The sequence below is a fragment of the Microtus oregoni genome, unplaced genomic scaffold (genome assembly GCF_018167655.1).
Source record: "Microtus oregoni isolate MIOR12 unplaced genomic scaffold, Mior012 000008F_ref0000371, whole genome shotgun sequence".
NCBI lineage: Eukaryota > Metazoa > Chordata > Mammalia > Rodentia > Cricetidae > Microtus > Microtus oregoni.
In genome coordinates this window covers 41723621-41740600 of record NW_024543067.1, presented here as the reverse complement: position 1 = coordinate 41740600, position 16980 = coordinate 41723621, and the positions used below count along the sequence as shown (strand labels likewise).

Here is a 16980-nt window from a genome sequence, read left to right as displayed (position 1 = left end):
ATTTTTGCGTCGATATTCATGAGTGAGATTGGCCTGTAGTTCTCTTTCCTGGTTGAGTCTTTGAGTGGTTTTGGTATCAGAGTAATTGTGGCTTCATAAAAGGAGTTTGGTAATGACCCTTCTGTTTCTATCTTGTGGAATACATTAAGGAGTATAGGTATTAGATCTTCTTGGAAGATCTGGTAGAATTCCGCATTGAAACCATCTGGTCCTGGGCTTTTTTTGGTAGGGAGGTTTTTGATAACCTCTTCTAATTCTTCGCGACTAACAGGTCTATTTAGATTGTTCACCAGGTCCTGCACGGAGTCTCCAATAGGTGAACCTAAAGAAGCTAAGTAAGAAGGTGAACCCAAGGAAAAACATATAGTTATCCTCTTGGCTAAGGGAAGTAGACCCAATTGCCGGGGAGAAAATTAGGATCTTGGGGGTGGGGTGGGATGGGGGTAAGGGGAGATGGGGAGAGAAAAGGTAGAAGGGAAGGAGGGGGGATTTGAGGAATCAGGAGAATTGGGATAAAGGAAAGGTGGATAGGGGAGCACGGAACCACAATTCTTAGTTAAGGGAACCACTTTAGGGTGAGCAAGAGATTTGACCCTAGAGGGGCTCCCAAGTGCCCAACATGAGGTTCCCAGTTAGTTCCTTGGGTAGCTGAGGATTGGGAACCTGAAATGAACCTATCCGAGAGCAATACTGACGAATATCTTGCATATCATCATAGAACCTTCATCTGGTGATGGATGGAGACAGAGACAGAGACCCACACAGGAGCACTGGACTGAGCTCCCAAGGTCCCAATGAGGAGCAGAAGGAGGGAGAACATGAGCAAAGAAGTCGGGACCACGAGGCGTGCACCCACCCACTGAGACAGTGGAGCTGATCTACTGGGAGCTCACCAAGGCCAGCTGGACTGTGACCGAAAAAGCATGGGATAAAACCGGACTCTCTGAACATGGCGAACAATGAGGGCTAATGAGACGCCAAGGACAATGGCACGGGGTTTTGATCCTACTTAATGTGCTGGCTTTGTGGAAGCCTAGCCAGTTTGGACGTTCACCTTCCTAGATATGGACGGAGGGGGGAGGACCTAGGACTTACCACAGGGCAGGGAACCTGGACTGCTCTGTGGACTGGAGAGGGAGGGGGAGAGGAGTGGGGGGAGGGGTAGAAGGGTGGGAGGAGGGGGAGAAGGGTGGGAGGAGGGGGAGGGAAATGGGAGGCTGGGAGGAGGTGGAAACTTGTTTTTTGTTTATGTTTTTTTTTCTTCTTTTCTTAATAAAAAAAATTATTTAAAAAAAAAAAAATCCTTCAGATCACAAAAACCACAGACATTTGTCTTTCAAAACTCCAGAGAGTATGCCTATATTGGTCTATATTTATAAAATGGGATACAAAATGGTAGATCAAACCCTCTACTGAGACAATTTATTACATCAAGGACAGATTATCTGCTAGACTGCTGGGCCGAGGCTGCAAAGGATGATCACATTCTAACTACACTGAGGCCTCTTGACTCTTTTCTACGGTATGTCATGTTCTTCCCTGAAAGTAAATGAGTAAAAGTTTCAGCTTTCTAAATAGATTATAGCTGGGAATAAGACACTGAAATGTTTAAAATGTCAGAGATTCATATATAGATAAAGAACTCCTGGAAATAAGAAAAAGTCAGGAAATATTAAAATGACCAAAGCAGTTCAATGAAACCTAAGTAGCCAATGAGTAAAGCAGACGTGCTCAACTGAACTACAAATGGAAACAGATGAAAGAAGTAAAATGTCTTTGTCTTTACACATACATATACAATAGGATATTTAAATGAATAAAAAACAGAAACCTAAATGTTTATCCAAAACAAAAAGGACATGCTGTGATATATTTCTACAAAAACTGTAACTATCTAGTCTTCAACCTCATCAAAGACCTGAGAAGGAATGTAGTATTACCTAAGTTAAGTAGGAAGTGCAAGCAAATTTTGATTTCCGAAAAATGCAAAAAATGCAAGGAACAGCTGGCTGCCTGGACAGTCACCTAACGTTTCTCTGTAATGTTGGGGCATCCAACTTTGGTTACAGGCCTAGAATATCTGACAAGACCATTTTTAGAAGCAGGAAAATTTGAAAGACTGTCCTACCCTGTCTTGGCAATGTTCAACAATTGCTCTTCCTTGTATCCTGCTTGTATGGACTGGACAGCATGCTGTCAGCAGTCGAAGCAAGGGCAGTTTTCTGCCCATTAGGCCGGTTTTGCCAAGAAGAAAACAAGCTCCATATGGAGGGTCTTCAGTGCCCACCATTCTCTCAGGAGTAAATCGGTGTTGCCAGGAGCAGTTGAGCCTCATATCAACAGAATTCTAAGTTATTAAAACATTTAAATGGCATAGTCTATAGGTTTTTAAAGCATCTGAAGATTACCTAGCTTTATGGAATACATCTTTGTGCCATCTAGAAAAACTAACATAATGTAAGTATGACAAACATGAGTAACTATTAACTTATAATTCTTAATAACCTATATAGCTTAAAGAATAAAAGCTTCATATTATAAAAAGAAGCAGTCTTTAAACAGATGTACAACGTAAGAACAGTGACCTCAAAATCGTGACAATATATAAAAGTATCTTAATCAGAGATGGGAATGTATAATGCAATGACAAAAATATCCTTAATTTGCATCAAAATACAAAATATCCTAAACAGAAGTAGAAACATACATACAGTATGACAAAAACTTTACATTTGTATTAATATATAAAAATATTTTAGACAGAAGTAGGAACATTATATTCAATATGACAAATACAATTTTGAATTTATATCAATACACAAATTATCTTGGACAGGAATAGAAAAATAATTTTATATTTGTATCAATATACAAGAATCCATACCAATGCAAATTATCTAAAACTGATAGCTGCTATTTTAGTTTACAAGTAGATACAATAATCTACCTTATTATCCTATCTATCTATCTATCTATCCCCCTTTTTTCTATTCCCACATTGGGTGCCAGGTGAAGTGAAAATTCACAAAAGTCTAGTTTGTAATTTATTAAGGGGTACAATGGAAAAATAGACTCATGAATACAGAACAAGATATAAGCTACTACTGATCCAGCTGCGTTGTCATGCCATTTTTTTCAAGGGTGATGCGGACCAACCACAAGGTTTGCCCCTGCTCTGACCACCCAAGAAAGAGCATGCTACCCCCTCCTCAGTTTTATCTGGTCATGCATTCAGAGCAAACCAGATCCATAGGGTTAGTCACCCCAAATGTCATTGGCTAAAAGGGTTGAGCTCCCATAATACTATCCAGTAATGAGAAAGAACAAGTACAACAAGCATGAACAAGTGAGAAAAATAATTCTAGGTGAAAGAAATCAGCTTCAAGAATAAACCTACATGAAGTTCAAGAACATTCAAACTAATAAATCTAGAGAGGTGGGGTGCTTATCTTTGGGGAAGGAATGATTTTCAGAACAAAACTAAATAAAAAGGACAAAGGAAAAAATATCACAGTACTATAGAATATCAGTGACAGCTATGTTTTATGAATCCTACTTAAAAGATGCTTCTGGAATTTGTAGAATAACAAAATAACCATAACTATAATATCTCAATGAATGTTTTGTCAAATATATTTCTTTGTCTTAAATCCCCAAATTACACGTTAGTATTTTTATCTATTAAAACACCCAGTAACTCTTGCTAGTGTATTCCTCATTTCTAGGGGTGGGGAGAAAACTGTCAGTAAAGTACTTGCCACAGGAGCAAAAGGACCTGAATTTGATTCTCCAAAATCCATGTAAAAAGCCACTCAGGAGCAGCAGTGTGTATTTGCAATGTCAATGCTGAACAGTGGAGACAGGAATCCACTGGATACGTTCACTGGATAGACAACATAGCCTAAGCAAACTTCCAGCCAGTGGAAGACATATCTCGACCACCGTAGACTGCCATTTAGCAAAATAAATCCGAAGTGCTAACTTGTAAAACTGATAGTGCATTGTTATACATAAAGTAGGAAGAAAAGAAAAGCTAATCCTTTGTTTTAAAAGAACTGATTAGTCTATTCAACTCAGTCATTAAACACCTATAGCATGTGGTTATGGGTGTGTTTATGGGTGTGTGTGTGTGTATACAAACAGTTCAGATCTGAAACTTGTCTCTTTCATTTATTGCATGATCTCAGGGCACAGCACAGTCTGTCTCAAAAATCATTACTCACGTAGATTTGGAATTAGCTATCTACAAGTTAGAACAATGAGAACTTGAAAAATTACCTAACCAAGAATAGTTTTTTTAAGTTCATGACAATATCTAGCAGATTATTTTATACCAAATACATCTGAACTTAGACGCTATAAATTTCCAAGTTTTCTGATGTTCAATATTAAGATCTACATTTGAAGATAAGTTTTTCTTCTTTAAGATTAAAATCTTCAATATTAACCACAAAATAAGCCATGTAGGCTCACATTCTTAGGAACATTTTTCTGTAGGTAATTTAAAAGTTACATTTTATTCCTTCTCTAAGCTAAATGAGAAATAAAATATTTTCTTCACAAAAACACTCCTTAATCAAATGCACCAGGCAGTATGATATGCATGTTTCTGTCCTTCCATCTTGTACAGTGGTATAAATCACTACTTCAAATCCAGCTCTAAACCCACGTGCCTCAACAATATGCCATATCTTACTTTATCAGCCCACCAATAAGCTTTGAACCAGCAGTTGGAGCAGTGCTACCAAAGTAAAGTATATGGTGATCCGCATAAGCAGATTTAAATTTTTCAGTAGCCACTTTAAATATAGTTGATACAAAAACAATGAAAGAGCAGGATGGTGGTAGTGCACACCTTTAATCCAAGCACTGGGAGTAAATGCAAAGGCAGGTGGATCTCTGAGTTAGAGGACAGCCCAGGACTACCCAGAAAAACTGTTTCAAACAAACAAACAAAACAAAACAACAAGCAAATAGACAAAAACCAATGAGAAGTCAGATTCTTTTTTCTGCATGCTAAGTGTTGAAAATCATGAAGTACATTTTACAATTGTGGAATATCTCAATTTGGAATACACTTATTACAAAAGCTCAGGAGCAACAGGTAGTTACAAGCTATTGTGTTGCAAAGTATAGATTTAAAATCTAGAGCAGTGGTTCCCAACCTGTGGTTACAACTCCTTTTGGAGTCATGTATCAGCTATCCTGCACTTCAGATATTTACATCTGGATACAGAACAGTAGGCAAATTACAGTTATAAAATAGCAACAAAATAATTTTATGGTTGGGCCTCACCACAATATGAGAAGCTATAGTAAAGGGCCATAGCATTAGGAAAGTTGAGAACCACTGCACTAAAGTTTATAAAGTGTGTTCCACCAACCAGCAGCATCCACACTACTTGGGATCCAGTTAAAAATGCAGAAGTCCAGTCTGACCTCACACATACAAGACCAGGAACTATACTTAGTAAGATCTCAGCTCATCAGCATGTATCGTAAGACTAAGAGGTGAAAACTGGACCATATATAGTTTGGCAGTCTTACATAATTACCACTGCCATTTAGTTATCATATGGTATTAACTCATGCCAATAGGGGAAATGTTTTATATATGGCTGTCCAAAAAAAGAACCAGTTAGTACATGGAGCTCCAGAGTACTTGAGATGTTTATAATGTAATTGAGAAATTGCATTCTAAATTTTATTTAATTTATTGCTTTGACCTTAGTCATATGTGCATAATGGATAACATAACTCCAGAGTTACTCCTATATCACAATGCAATTTCTAGGAGGGTCATCAGATCACTTATGGCAGGTTCTAGTTAGGATAATACCTCTGATCATGTATATATGTTTTTGTTTTAGTTTGATCAAGTCGTGTTTAACACTTTCCACTAAAAGTCAAATATGAATCTACTTCTAGACACCAAATAAAATGAATGTGTTGTGTGCTAACATGACTGTTACTAATTAACAACAATAACATAATACCTGTACAGTCTTTTTTATTCTATGAGAAGGCCCTGGATACTCGGGAGAATATAAATCTGTGAGGAACAATGAGTTGATTAATGTTGACTTTCCTAGTCCAGATTCACCTAAAAGAAAAAAGAAGAAAAACCTGTCAAACTCAGCCAAATTATACAACAAATATAATAATGCTAGTGTTTCACTAGTTAGTGACATTCAAATATACTATAAAAACTCCACATTAGTGCTGGAAAGATGGTTCAACCGTTAAAGAATAAACTCACAATCAAAAATATCAAGACTTTATGTAAGAAAAAATTTTTTTCCTCTTTATTTATTCTTCTCTTATACAATACATCTACTCCTCCCAGTTCTGCGCACCACCTCTCCTGTCCAGATCCACTGCTCCTACATTTATTTCCCTTCAGAAAAGAGCAGGCTTCAGAAAATTTATGTTTGTCCTCAGTTTCACACTAAGCCTGGCCTAGGGTAATCACCCTAATAGGACCTGGAATCACCTAGAAGACAAACTTCCAGTATACTTATATTAGGTTAGCCTCTGGGCATGTCTGTGAAGGATTATTTGATTTGAATAACAGATGTAAAGAACCTTAAAAAGGAATATAAAAGGAAGCTAGGTGAGAGGAAGCAATCAACTTTCTCTGTTTCCTGCCTGGCTGCAGTGACCAGCTGCCTGAAGCTTCTCACACCAGGCCTTCCCTGCTCCGGACTGTGACCCCAAATAAACACTTCTTATTGTTGATCTGTCAGGGTTTTCTTTTCCTTGCTTTTTCAAGGCACGGTTTCTCTGTAGCTTTGGAGCCTGTCCTGGATAGAACTTGAAGACCAGGCTGGTCTCAAACTCACAGAGATCCGCTTGCCTCTGCCTACTAAGTGCTGGGATTAAAGGCGTGCGCCACCACTGCCTGGCTCTGTCAGGGAATATACCACAGCCACAGGAAGAGACATTGACCAAACAAATTCCACACTGTCAAAGGGTTTTAAAATGTTTAATAATTTACACCCATCTTTTAAAAAAAAGTAACAAATAATATTGTAACTGACACTTTAACAAAAATGTGTTTTAGTGACCAAAGACAGTCACATTAAGAAAAAAAAAAAAAGGTAAGCCGGGCGGTGGTGGCGCACGCCTTTAATCCCAGCACTTGGGAGGCAGAGGCAGGCGGATCTCTGTGAGTTCAAGACCAGCCTGGTCTACAGAGCTAGTTCCAGGACAGGCTCCAAAACCACAGAGAAACCCTGTCTTGAAAAACCAAAAAAAAAAAAAAAAAAATAGTTTACATATCACTGCTTCGTGAAAAAGTAAAAGTACTAATCTTTAGTATAGACAATAGTGAATGACTAAAGACATTAAAAAATGGAAATCTGGGACTAGAAAGATACCTGAGTAGTGGTTAAAAGCATACTGCTCTTGCAAAGGAACCAAATAGGTGCCCTATACCCATGTCAGGTAGCCTACAACTGTCTGTAACTCCAGTTCAAAGGGATCCAATGCCTCCAGCCTCAAGGGTACTTGCACATCATAGCACAAGCCCAACAAAGAAGAGAAAAGGCTAGGGCATGATTTCTCCTGTGGTATCTTTAATTTTTTATGCTTAGTATATAGTACCAACCATACCAGTTTTTCCAAAACATACATAGCTTTAAGGTACACATTATACAAGGTTAAATATGTTATAAAATATAATGATGATTGATGTAACAGTTCATACATTTATCTTTACTAATTAATGCACAATAACAGGCATGCTTTGAAATAGTAACATTTAAATATGCAGGCTGGGTTCTGTTTATAATAGCTCACAAAAGAGGTAAGATTCTTACAGCTATTAAAAAATCCAGAAAACAAATAGAATGGTGCAAGTTCTTCATTGATATTTACATTTGAATTTTCTAGCCTCAAATGGATAAAGTACTGTAAAATTGCATGGGAGCTATAAAGGAGTTACTTTAGAACTAAGAACACAAACAGGCTGGAAAGACACTTCATGCAAAAGAGGTAGAATAGTCATGCTAGTATCACACAAAATACATAAGTCAAAACTGTTAGTACAGTCAAAAAAAAACCTTGTATGTTTAAAAAGTATCAATTCACACTTATAAATATACAGATACCAAATAGCAAAATTTCAAAGCATGTAAAGTAAACTGTTAAAGGTGAATAGTTCTATAATTATAGCTGGACACTTCAATCATAAACAAAACTGTAAGAAGGAAACAAACTGAAGTCATTTTGGATAGAACTTCCATTTTAAATAAGGGTCAAATAAAGTTTAAGTTCCCAAGACCTCCCCAGACCTCCCTGGATAACTGACATCTTGGCTGACAAAGTGAGACATGAACTGTGGGCAAGACATTTAAGTAAACCAACCAATGAGAACAAGGTAAGTAAACCATATAGGGAAATGTTCATAGGACAGTCCCTAATCCCTGAATCCTGATTGGTGGAAAATGTGTAACTTGGCACAGATGTTTGTGGTTTTCAGGTTTAAAAACTCTAACATTCTGGCTTGGGGTCACAGTTCAGCTCCCAAGTCTATTCTGCAGCCCTGATCAATCAGTAGCAACTTAATTGCAGTAAGTTTTTGTCATCTGCATTGACTTGGTGTGTGAGTTGTGTTGGCTCCAAACAGATCCCATAACAAAACAACTAGATGGGCAATAAAATAAGGAAACAATAAGATCTGAGCTATATTTTAACCAAAGTAGACCTAACAATATAGACAAGACACTGAACCCAGGTGACTAATAGGCATTTTGCTCAAGTGTAAAGTAAACATTTTCTAGGATTGACTAAAAGTCTTCATATGCCTTTAAAAATACTAAAGTAAGTTCTCTGTAGTGCCTCCTAGGTGTCTGGCTGTGTGGAGATGAAGCTACCTGCTGTGAGAAACTCTGTAACTTCTGAGGAGCACATGGCCACACAAGTGGCTGCTGATGCTCTGAGTGAAGAGTGGAAGGATTGTGTTGGTCTGAGTCAGTGGTGGGTACAAGATACAAGGTTTATTCATGAACCAGGTGTGCTGATCCATGGCAGAGTGCTCCTGCTGTTGAGTAAGGGACAATCTCGTTATAGGCCATGAAGAACTGGAGAGAAGAAGCACAAGTCTGTTTGCGGATTTTAATCTAAGTATTTTCAACTTGGTTATTTAAAAAAAAAAAAAAAGATATAGCTGGCCTGACAGATACTTCTGTGTGTCATCGTTGAGAACTAAAAAAAGCTGGCAAAATCCAAAAGCTTTTCAATCTCTCTAAAGATGATGTCCTCCAAAATATTATCAGAAAGCCCTTATACAAAGAAGTTAAAAAGTCCAGGAACCAAAACACCCAAGATTTAGCGTCTTGTTATTCCATGTGTCCTGCAACAGAAACGCCGACTTACTGCCCTGAAGAAACAACACACTAAGCATGTAAAATATGCTAACTTTTGGCTAAGAGAATGAAGGAAGCCAGGAACACACTGCCAAGAGACAGAAACTGTCCTTGTTAAGAGCATCTACTTTTAAGTCTGAGTCCAGACTTTGAAAAAAAAAACTGAAATGAAAACATATTTCTCATCAAAATTAAATAAAACTGAGGCTGTGGAGACAGCTCAGTGAGCAAAGCACTTCGCAGTGAAAACGCAAAGACAAGAGTGCGATCCCCAGGAACCATGTAAAAGCAGGTTGAGATACTGGGGAGGGAGGCAGAGACATGAGTGTCCCTGGGGATCACCAGGTAGTCTAGCCAATCAGTGAGTCTAGGTTGACACCTGGGGTCAACTGCTGGCCTCCACATGCCTGGTCACATGAGTCTAGGTACAATACATAAAATTAAAATAAAAACTGAAAAATGACAACACAGTGTGCCAACCTTATGGCACTGAGAAAGTCAGTGCTAGGGAATTGTCAGTCATAAATGCTTACATAAAAATGATCAGATTAAAAAAAATGACCTTTTCAGCATATGATCTAGAAAAGAGTAAACTAAACACAAAGCAAAATGATGGCTATGGCAGGCTCTCACCCCTTCCAAATTAAAAAAAGAGAGAGAGAGAAAAGAAAATAAAATTAACAAAACTAAGTGAGCTGCCCAAAAGGGCCTTCAAAATTAACAGGCCATCAACTACACTGAGAATAAGAAAAAAAAATTCAAATTAATGAAGTTAGAAATAAAAAATGGGATTATTGTTATTCCATTTTTTTCTTATTGTACAGTAAGAAAAAGACTAACAGAATACTATTAATATACCAACAAACTGAATAACACATGCCGTCTGTAGATCAATCCGGCGAGAAAAGGAGAGAAGGGGTCTAAAATAGAAAACCTGCTTGCTTCAGACAAGATTTTTATTTTTATATTTAGAAAACTCTAAGGTCTATACCCCCGATCCTGCTGCCCCTCCCCCCCCAAAAAATTGTTCCCATACACTAATAAAAACTATACAGAAAATAAATCAATGGGAGTAGGGAGAAGAAACCCACTGACAACAGCCACCTAAAAATACGAAGAATAAACCAGGCAGTGGCAGCATACACCTTTAATCCCAGTACTCAGGCACTAAGCAGGAAGAGGCAGGCAGATCTTAGGCCAGCCTGGTCTACACAGTGAGTTATCAAATAAGAGAAATGGAAGACAACACAAATAAAAAAAGAAGACTATGTTTACAAACTGAAACAAAAATCAACATTGATAAATATCCATATTATTCAAGGTAAGAATTCCAACAACATTTTTGACCGATGCAAAAAAATGTTGAAATTCCCAGGGAACCACAAAAACACTCTTGAATATCAGGGCTGAGACATAGTTCAGTGGTTAAGTGCCCTGTTGCTTTTACAGAGGACCCAGTACCCCTATGATGACTCACAGCCATTCATAACTCCAATTTGTCCAAGGGATCTAAAACCTTCTTCTAGCCTGTATGGACACCAGGCACAGACATGGTACATATATACACACACAGGAAAAACACACACAAATCTAAAGAGAAAAAGATTCTGAGTATCAAAGAGTAATAAAGTAAGGCATTAGACTGCCAATTTCAGAATATATTACAGAGCTATTGTAATGAGAACAGCAATTGTACTGATATAAAACATACTAAATAACTAGAAGAGAAAACTCAGAAATATGCTTATGGTTTTCAAGACTGAGCATGAATGGGAAACACACACAGTGGAGAAGCCAACAGCTTTCTTCCATGAACAGTGTTAAGAATACTGAATATTCAAAAGCAAAATTTTAAGATTACAAAAATCAACTCAAATGAATTAAACATTTAAACATAAGACCTGAAACTGTATAATCCTAATGAAGAACCATAGGAAAAAGCTCAATGAAATAAATCTCAGCAATTACTGGCTGGTTAGGGTTTAAGAGGGCTTTTGATGTGACCCCAGAAAGTATGGACAGTCAACAGGGGATGGAGGAGAGGGATAAAAAGGACTACAGAATTACACCAAACTAAAACCTTTCTACATAGCATAGTGCATGTGCAGGGGGTTTGGTGGGGCTCAAAATAGGACAAAATATTTGGAAACAATGTATAATGGGTTACTATGCAGAATAGGTACAGGACTCTTACCACTCAACAACAAAATAACAACAAACTAATTTAAAATGGACCAAGAGACAACAGACATTTATTTCTCAAAGAACATACAAGCCAGGCAGAGACTTGTACTCACTGCAACTGGGAAGCACAAGCAAGATAAATTTAAGTTCAAGGCCAGCTTGAACTACAGAGCTCTAGGCCACTCTCGGTTACGTAGTGGAGCCCTATCTTAAAGCAAGAGACTTACAAAAGGCCACACATGTGAAAAGTGCTTGGTGTGATGGTTAACCTTAGTTTTCAATTTGTCCTGGATTTGGATTCAATGAAGAAATAAAGCACACAGTCACATACAAATGACCTTCTTGATCAGGTTATTTAAAGTTGGAAGACACACTCTAATTGTGGATGGTCCTTTCCTGTGGCAGCCAAGAGAAAATGCTTTGTTTGAGGCCTCAGTATCTTCATATTATATTGGTGAGTTTGTTTATCCTGTTGGAAAGATCATCTACCCTACTGTTGCTCCAGCTGTTGCTACTTCTACATTTCATCACTGATAACAGAACTCAACTTCTTTGGGGCTTCCAACATAGCCTGAAGAGTTTTCCAGTAATCCTCCAGACCTTCAGCATTTCAGTCTCATGACTGGCTTAGAGAGCTACTGGTAGAGAACCCTGATCAACACATTCAGTCTCACTAACCAGCAGGGAATCACAAATTAAAAGCACATCAGACCATACCTGCTGCAACACATTTAACTCAAAAGCATAAGAAATAACAAGTGCTGGCCAGGAATTGGAAGAAGGAAACCCTTCTGCACTGCTAGGAGTATAAACTGGTATAGGCGTTATAGAAGGCAGTTTGAAATAAAAAAAAAAAAAATAACAGTTAAAAATAAGGAATTGGAGAAATGGCTCAATGGATAAACTAATTGCCAAGCAATCTTGAAGATTCAAGCTGAGATAAGCAACAGACCAAATAGAAAGGCTAGATGTAAGCTCTGGTGAGTCAGAGCCCCTGAGACAGAGACAAAGATCCTTGGAGCAAGTTCAAGACCTTCAGGTTCAGCATGAGAATCTTTCAAGTAAATAAAGTGGACAGTGATTGAAGACAGACAATGGTTGTCAACTTCTGGCCTTCACATGCACACACATGTGAGCACAAAATCACACATACAAGAACACCATCACACACAAATATAGATGCAAAAAGGAAAATTAAAATGACTACATACCCAACAACCCAACTAATGGTTATATAACCAAATAAATGAACCCTGTGCATTAGAAGAGGTACCTGTACTCTCATGGTTACTGCAGCATGATTCACAACAACCAATTAGCAGATATTTAAAAAAAACTGTAGCACAAAAATGGAACCATGTTTAGCCTTAAAAGAGAAGTAAATCTTGTCATTTGTGACAACATGTACACACCTGAAGGACATGTGCTTTCCGTTTTAGTACTCTTAAAACTGCAAATGTCTAGGTAAATACATAGAACTGGATATTACAATGTATGAAGCAGATCAGAAACATGGAGCATAAACATAAAAGGGAAAACATTAATAAAACAACAAAATTTTTAGTTTACTTTTTCACTGTTTTGTTTTTGCTTTGTTTTTTGAAGCAGAGTTTCTCTGTAGAATCCTGTCCTTGAACTTACTGTGGAGGCCAAAAAATGTGAGCCTATTTCTACCTTGACAAAAAGTCAGAGAACTTAATCTCTACTCCTTCAAGGTTACTGAGTATTTCTACCTGACACAAAGGTCCCACCTAGATTTAGATCACAGTTCTGCTCTCTCAAGGTTATTGTCTCCAGGGGTGGCTAATACTCAGTCCTTCTATTTCAGTAATAGAAAAGTAGACGTGTTTCTACCGCAAACAAAAGTCTAAGATTCCTACTAAGCTCTTGCACCCTTAAGGAGATAACAATGTTTTGGTCTAGAGTGTGAGCTTTACTTGTCTTGTTCTAGTAACAAAATGTTTACCTAAGAATTCAGCCCGCAACCTTCAATTAGTGTGTTCATTTCCATCATATTAATGCAATTTCTTATTTTACACCTACCTTTTGGAGTCAGGGGTATTTTAAGCAACTGGAAATTAAACACGGGCAATTTCAGTATTCACTGGAACTCCCTCCCAGTACTATCTTATGTTTTCTGTTTTAATATTTTCATTCATGTCTTCATACTCTTTACTAACTCTTCTAATCTCCATGCCCCTACCCTGGTAAGTGGTATTTTTGTCAAAGCCGGTCTCCAACTCACTGTGTAAATCAGGCTAACCCTGAACTTAGACATCCACCTGTATCTGCCTACCAAATGCTGGGATCAAAGGCATATACCACTAGGATAGCAACTTAGTTTTATCCTTTTTTCCTTGTTCCTAATTAATATAGCATATGATATTTTTGTTCAAAATAATAGCAACAATGTAATCAATTCTATGTTTAGGTATACACCTTATGTTCATATGTATATGTGTACATATGCTTATACATAGGTAAACAGATTATTGGAACAGAACAGACTCAGAAATATTAAGAAATTCAGGGTCAATCTTTTACAGAGGAATAAAAGCATACTTCAGTGTAAAAAAGCCATTCTGTAGATAGTACTGAAACGACTGCATGTGTCATGCTTGACTATTCATAAATAATTCACTAAAAAGTCAATCTCCACACATTCCATAAAAAAAAAAAAACATTATCCCCAAATAGACAATAGCCCTATTTTAAAATGCAAAACTACAAACCTCATGGTAGATAATATGATGTAAGAGTAAACCTAGATGACCTTGACATAGCAATGACTTCTTAGAACACTAAAGGTAGGGCTCACGAAAAGAATCACTGATAAACTAGACTGTATTCAAATCTAGCACTTAAGCTCTGTAAAAAGAAATGAAAAAGAAAAACACACACAAACATGTGCACACACATAAACACACACACACACACACAAAATAAATAACATGTGTATACATACCTACCTGATAAAACACTATTATCAAAAAAAATATATAAGGACATTTTAAAACTGAATGGGGGAAAAGTGATTTAAAATGGACTAAATACTTTACCAGATACAAATAAGACATACAAGTGGCAAATAAAGTATATGATAAAGCAAACTATTTCATATTAAGGAAGTACAAATGAAAACAATAAGATACAGCTCTACATGTTCAGTTTCTGATCACCATTCAAGCAGAGGATTCTGATTTGTTTGTCTACCTCTAAATAAATAACCATCTATTTCTCAATTCTGAGCTAGTGTGGGATTTCTTTTAAGCGTCCTTCCTCAGTTCTGGATCTTAAAATTAAGTCACGAAAATGTATTAATAAAAACAGGCTTAAGCCAGGCATGGTGGTGCATGCCTATAGTAGTTGAGGCCAGCCTGGTCTATAAAGCAAGTTCCAAGACAGCAAGGGCTGCTACACAGAAAAATCCTGTCTCAAAAAACCACAGGCTTAAGACTGACATGTAATTCATAGCTTTATCTAGTATGTGCTTTATATAGGATATATTTTTAGGACTTCCTTTTTTCACCAGATATGAGATTTACTACTAAATATGATTTAGTGAGGTGTAGAACTCAGTTTAGTGAAAGCCCTCATGTCCAGTCACTTGTCCTGCACTGCTTTATTATGTGACAAACCTGGCATTGATTCTTGATGGTGGTGGTATTCTGCTTATGTTCTTTTTATTTGAGACAGTGTCTCACTGTGTAGTCTGGGCTGGTTTCAAACTTAGAAATCTTCTTGTCTCTGTATCCCAAGTATATCATCACACTCAGCCTAATAATGGTTTTTAATTAATTTTTAAAGAAAGATTTGCAAAAAAGAATACTCCAGCTATACTGGCTTCAGTGTATTCAATTGAGCATTAATATATACTCCTTTTTCTCATATGAGCCTCTTCATGGATATTAATTACAGAAAAAACTGGATTTGCAACTATGAGCAAGTAAGCTAATCTAATGCCTTAATTTCATATCTGAAATGAGTTGCAATGGTTACTATAGGATAATGACTTAACATACATAATAAACAAATGCCTGAAACATAAATGATGAAAATGCAGTGTGACTGTTAACCGTAAATGTCAATTTGATTGGATCTGAAATCAAAAAAGAGATATGGCTCTGGACATATAAGTGAGAAACCTTATGAAAAAGAAAAACAAAAACAGTATTCCAGCTGGGCACAGGTGCACTACTTCTAACCCAAGGATTCAACAGGCTTAATTAGGAGAATGAGCTCAAGACCAAACTCTGTTACTGTCCTGTTCGATTCGTTTTTTGCCGACTTGTCACAAGTTAAAGTCATTGGGGAAGAAAAAGGAATTTTAATTTCGAAAAGGTCTCCATCAGACTGTCCTATAGGCAAGTCTGTGGAGCAGTTTCTTCATTAATAATTGATATAGGACACAGCCTACTGTGGGTGATACCAACCCGAGCAGATGGACTTGAATTGTAGAAAAAAGCAATCTAAAACAAGTCTCAAGAAGCAATCTATTAAGTAGTAATTCTTCCTGGCCTCTACTTCAGCTCCTTACCTGACTTCCTTTCATGATGGGCTATAAGCTGAAAGCAAAAATAAAAATAAACCCTTTGCTCCCCAAGTTTGGTTTTTGTTTTTTGACCACAATGTTTATAGAAAGCAATAGAGAACAAACTAGAAAAGTGATGGAGGAAGGTCATTGGTTAAATAAAAAGAAACTGCTTGGCCCTCATTGGTTAGAAGATAGGTGGGAGGAGTAAACAGAACCAAACGCTGGGAGGAAGAAGAAGTGAGCTCAGACTCCACAGCTCTCCTCTCGGGAGCAGAGGCCTCAGAGAGACGCCATGCTCCCAGCTCCCAGGCAGATGTACGCGATGAAGCTCCGACCCAGGATGGACATAGGCTAGAATCTTCCCAGTAAGCGCACCTAGGGGTGCTACACAGATGATTAGAAATGGGCTAAATTAATATGTGAGAATTAGCCTAGAAGAGGCAAGATAGAAATGGGCCAAGCAGTGTTTAAATGAATACAATTTGTGTGTTATTTCGGGGCATAAGCTAGCAGGCAGCTGGGGTGCTGGGGACGCAGCCCCGCCGCCCCTTATTACTACAGAATCCATGACCAGATACTTGAGACCCTATAACAAGAAAACCAAACAGAGTGAATTTCATTAAAGGATTCATCGGAAAAGCTCATAAATAAGATGCATCAAGAGAATGCATATTTCCTCTAAAAAACAAAAATCAGTATCAAATGACTTTAGCCTCCTCACCCACCCAACAACCTACCCACCCCAAATTAGAAAAATAACACAAATTTTATATCAACCATATGGCCCTCACCATCAGATTTTGTACTGTTTAGTGTTTTTGTTTTATTCATTTTAGGGGGAGGTCATCTGAGAGGAGAAAACCTCAATTGAGAAAAGGCTGCCATCAAGTCTGT

At 37.5% G+C, this 16980-nt stretch overlaps 1 protein-coding gene across 2 annotated transcripts in view; it reads right to left on the bottom strand.

Annotated features, from left to right (window-relative positions):
* The window catches only part of Septin7 (septin 7), a 65094-nt gene that overhangs the window by 25995 nt on the left and 22119 nt on the right, over positions 1-16980 (bottom strand). For both annotated transcript variants that reach the window (XM_041657053.1, XM_041657052.1), the window contains exon 4: positions 5997-6103. In XM_041657053.1, coding sequence (XP_041512987.1) covers positions 5997-6103 — 107 coding nt within the window. The remainder of the gene's footprint in view (positions 1-5996; positions 6104-16980) is intronic.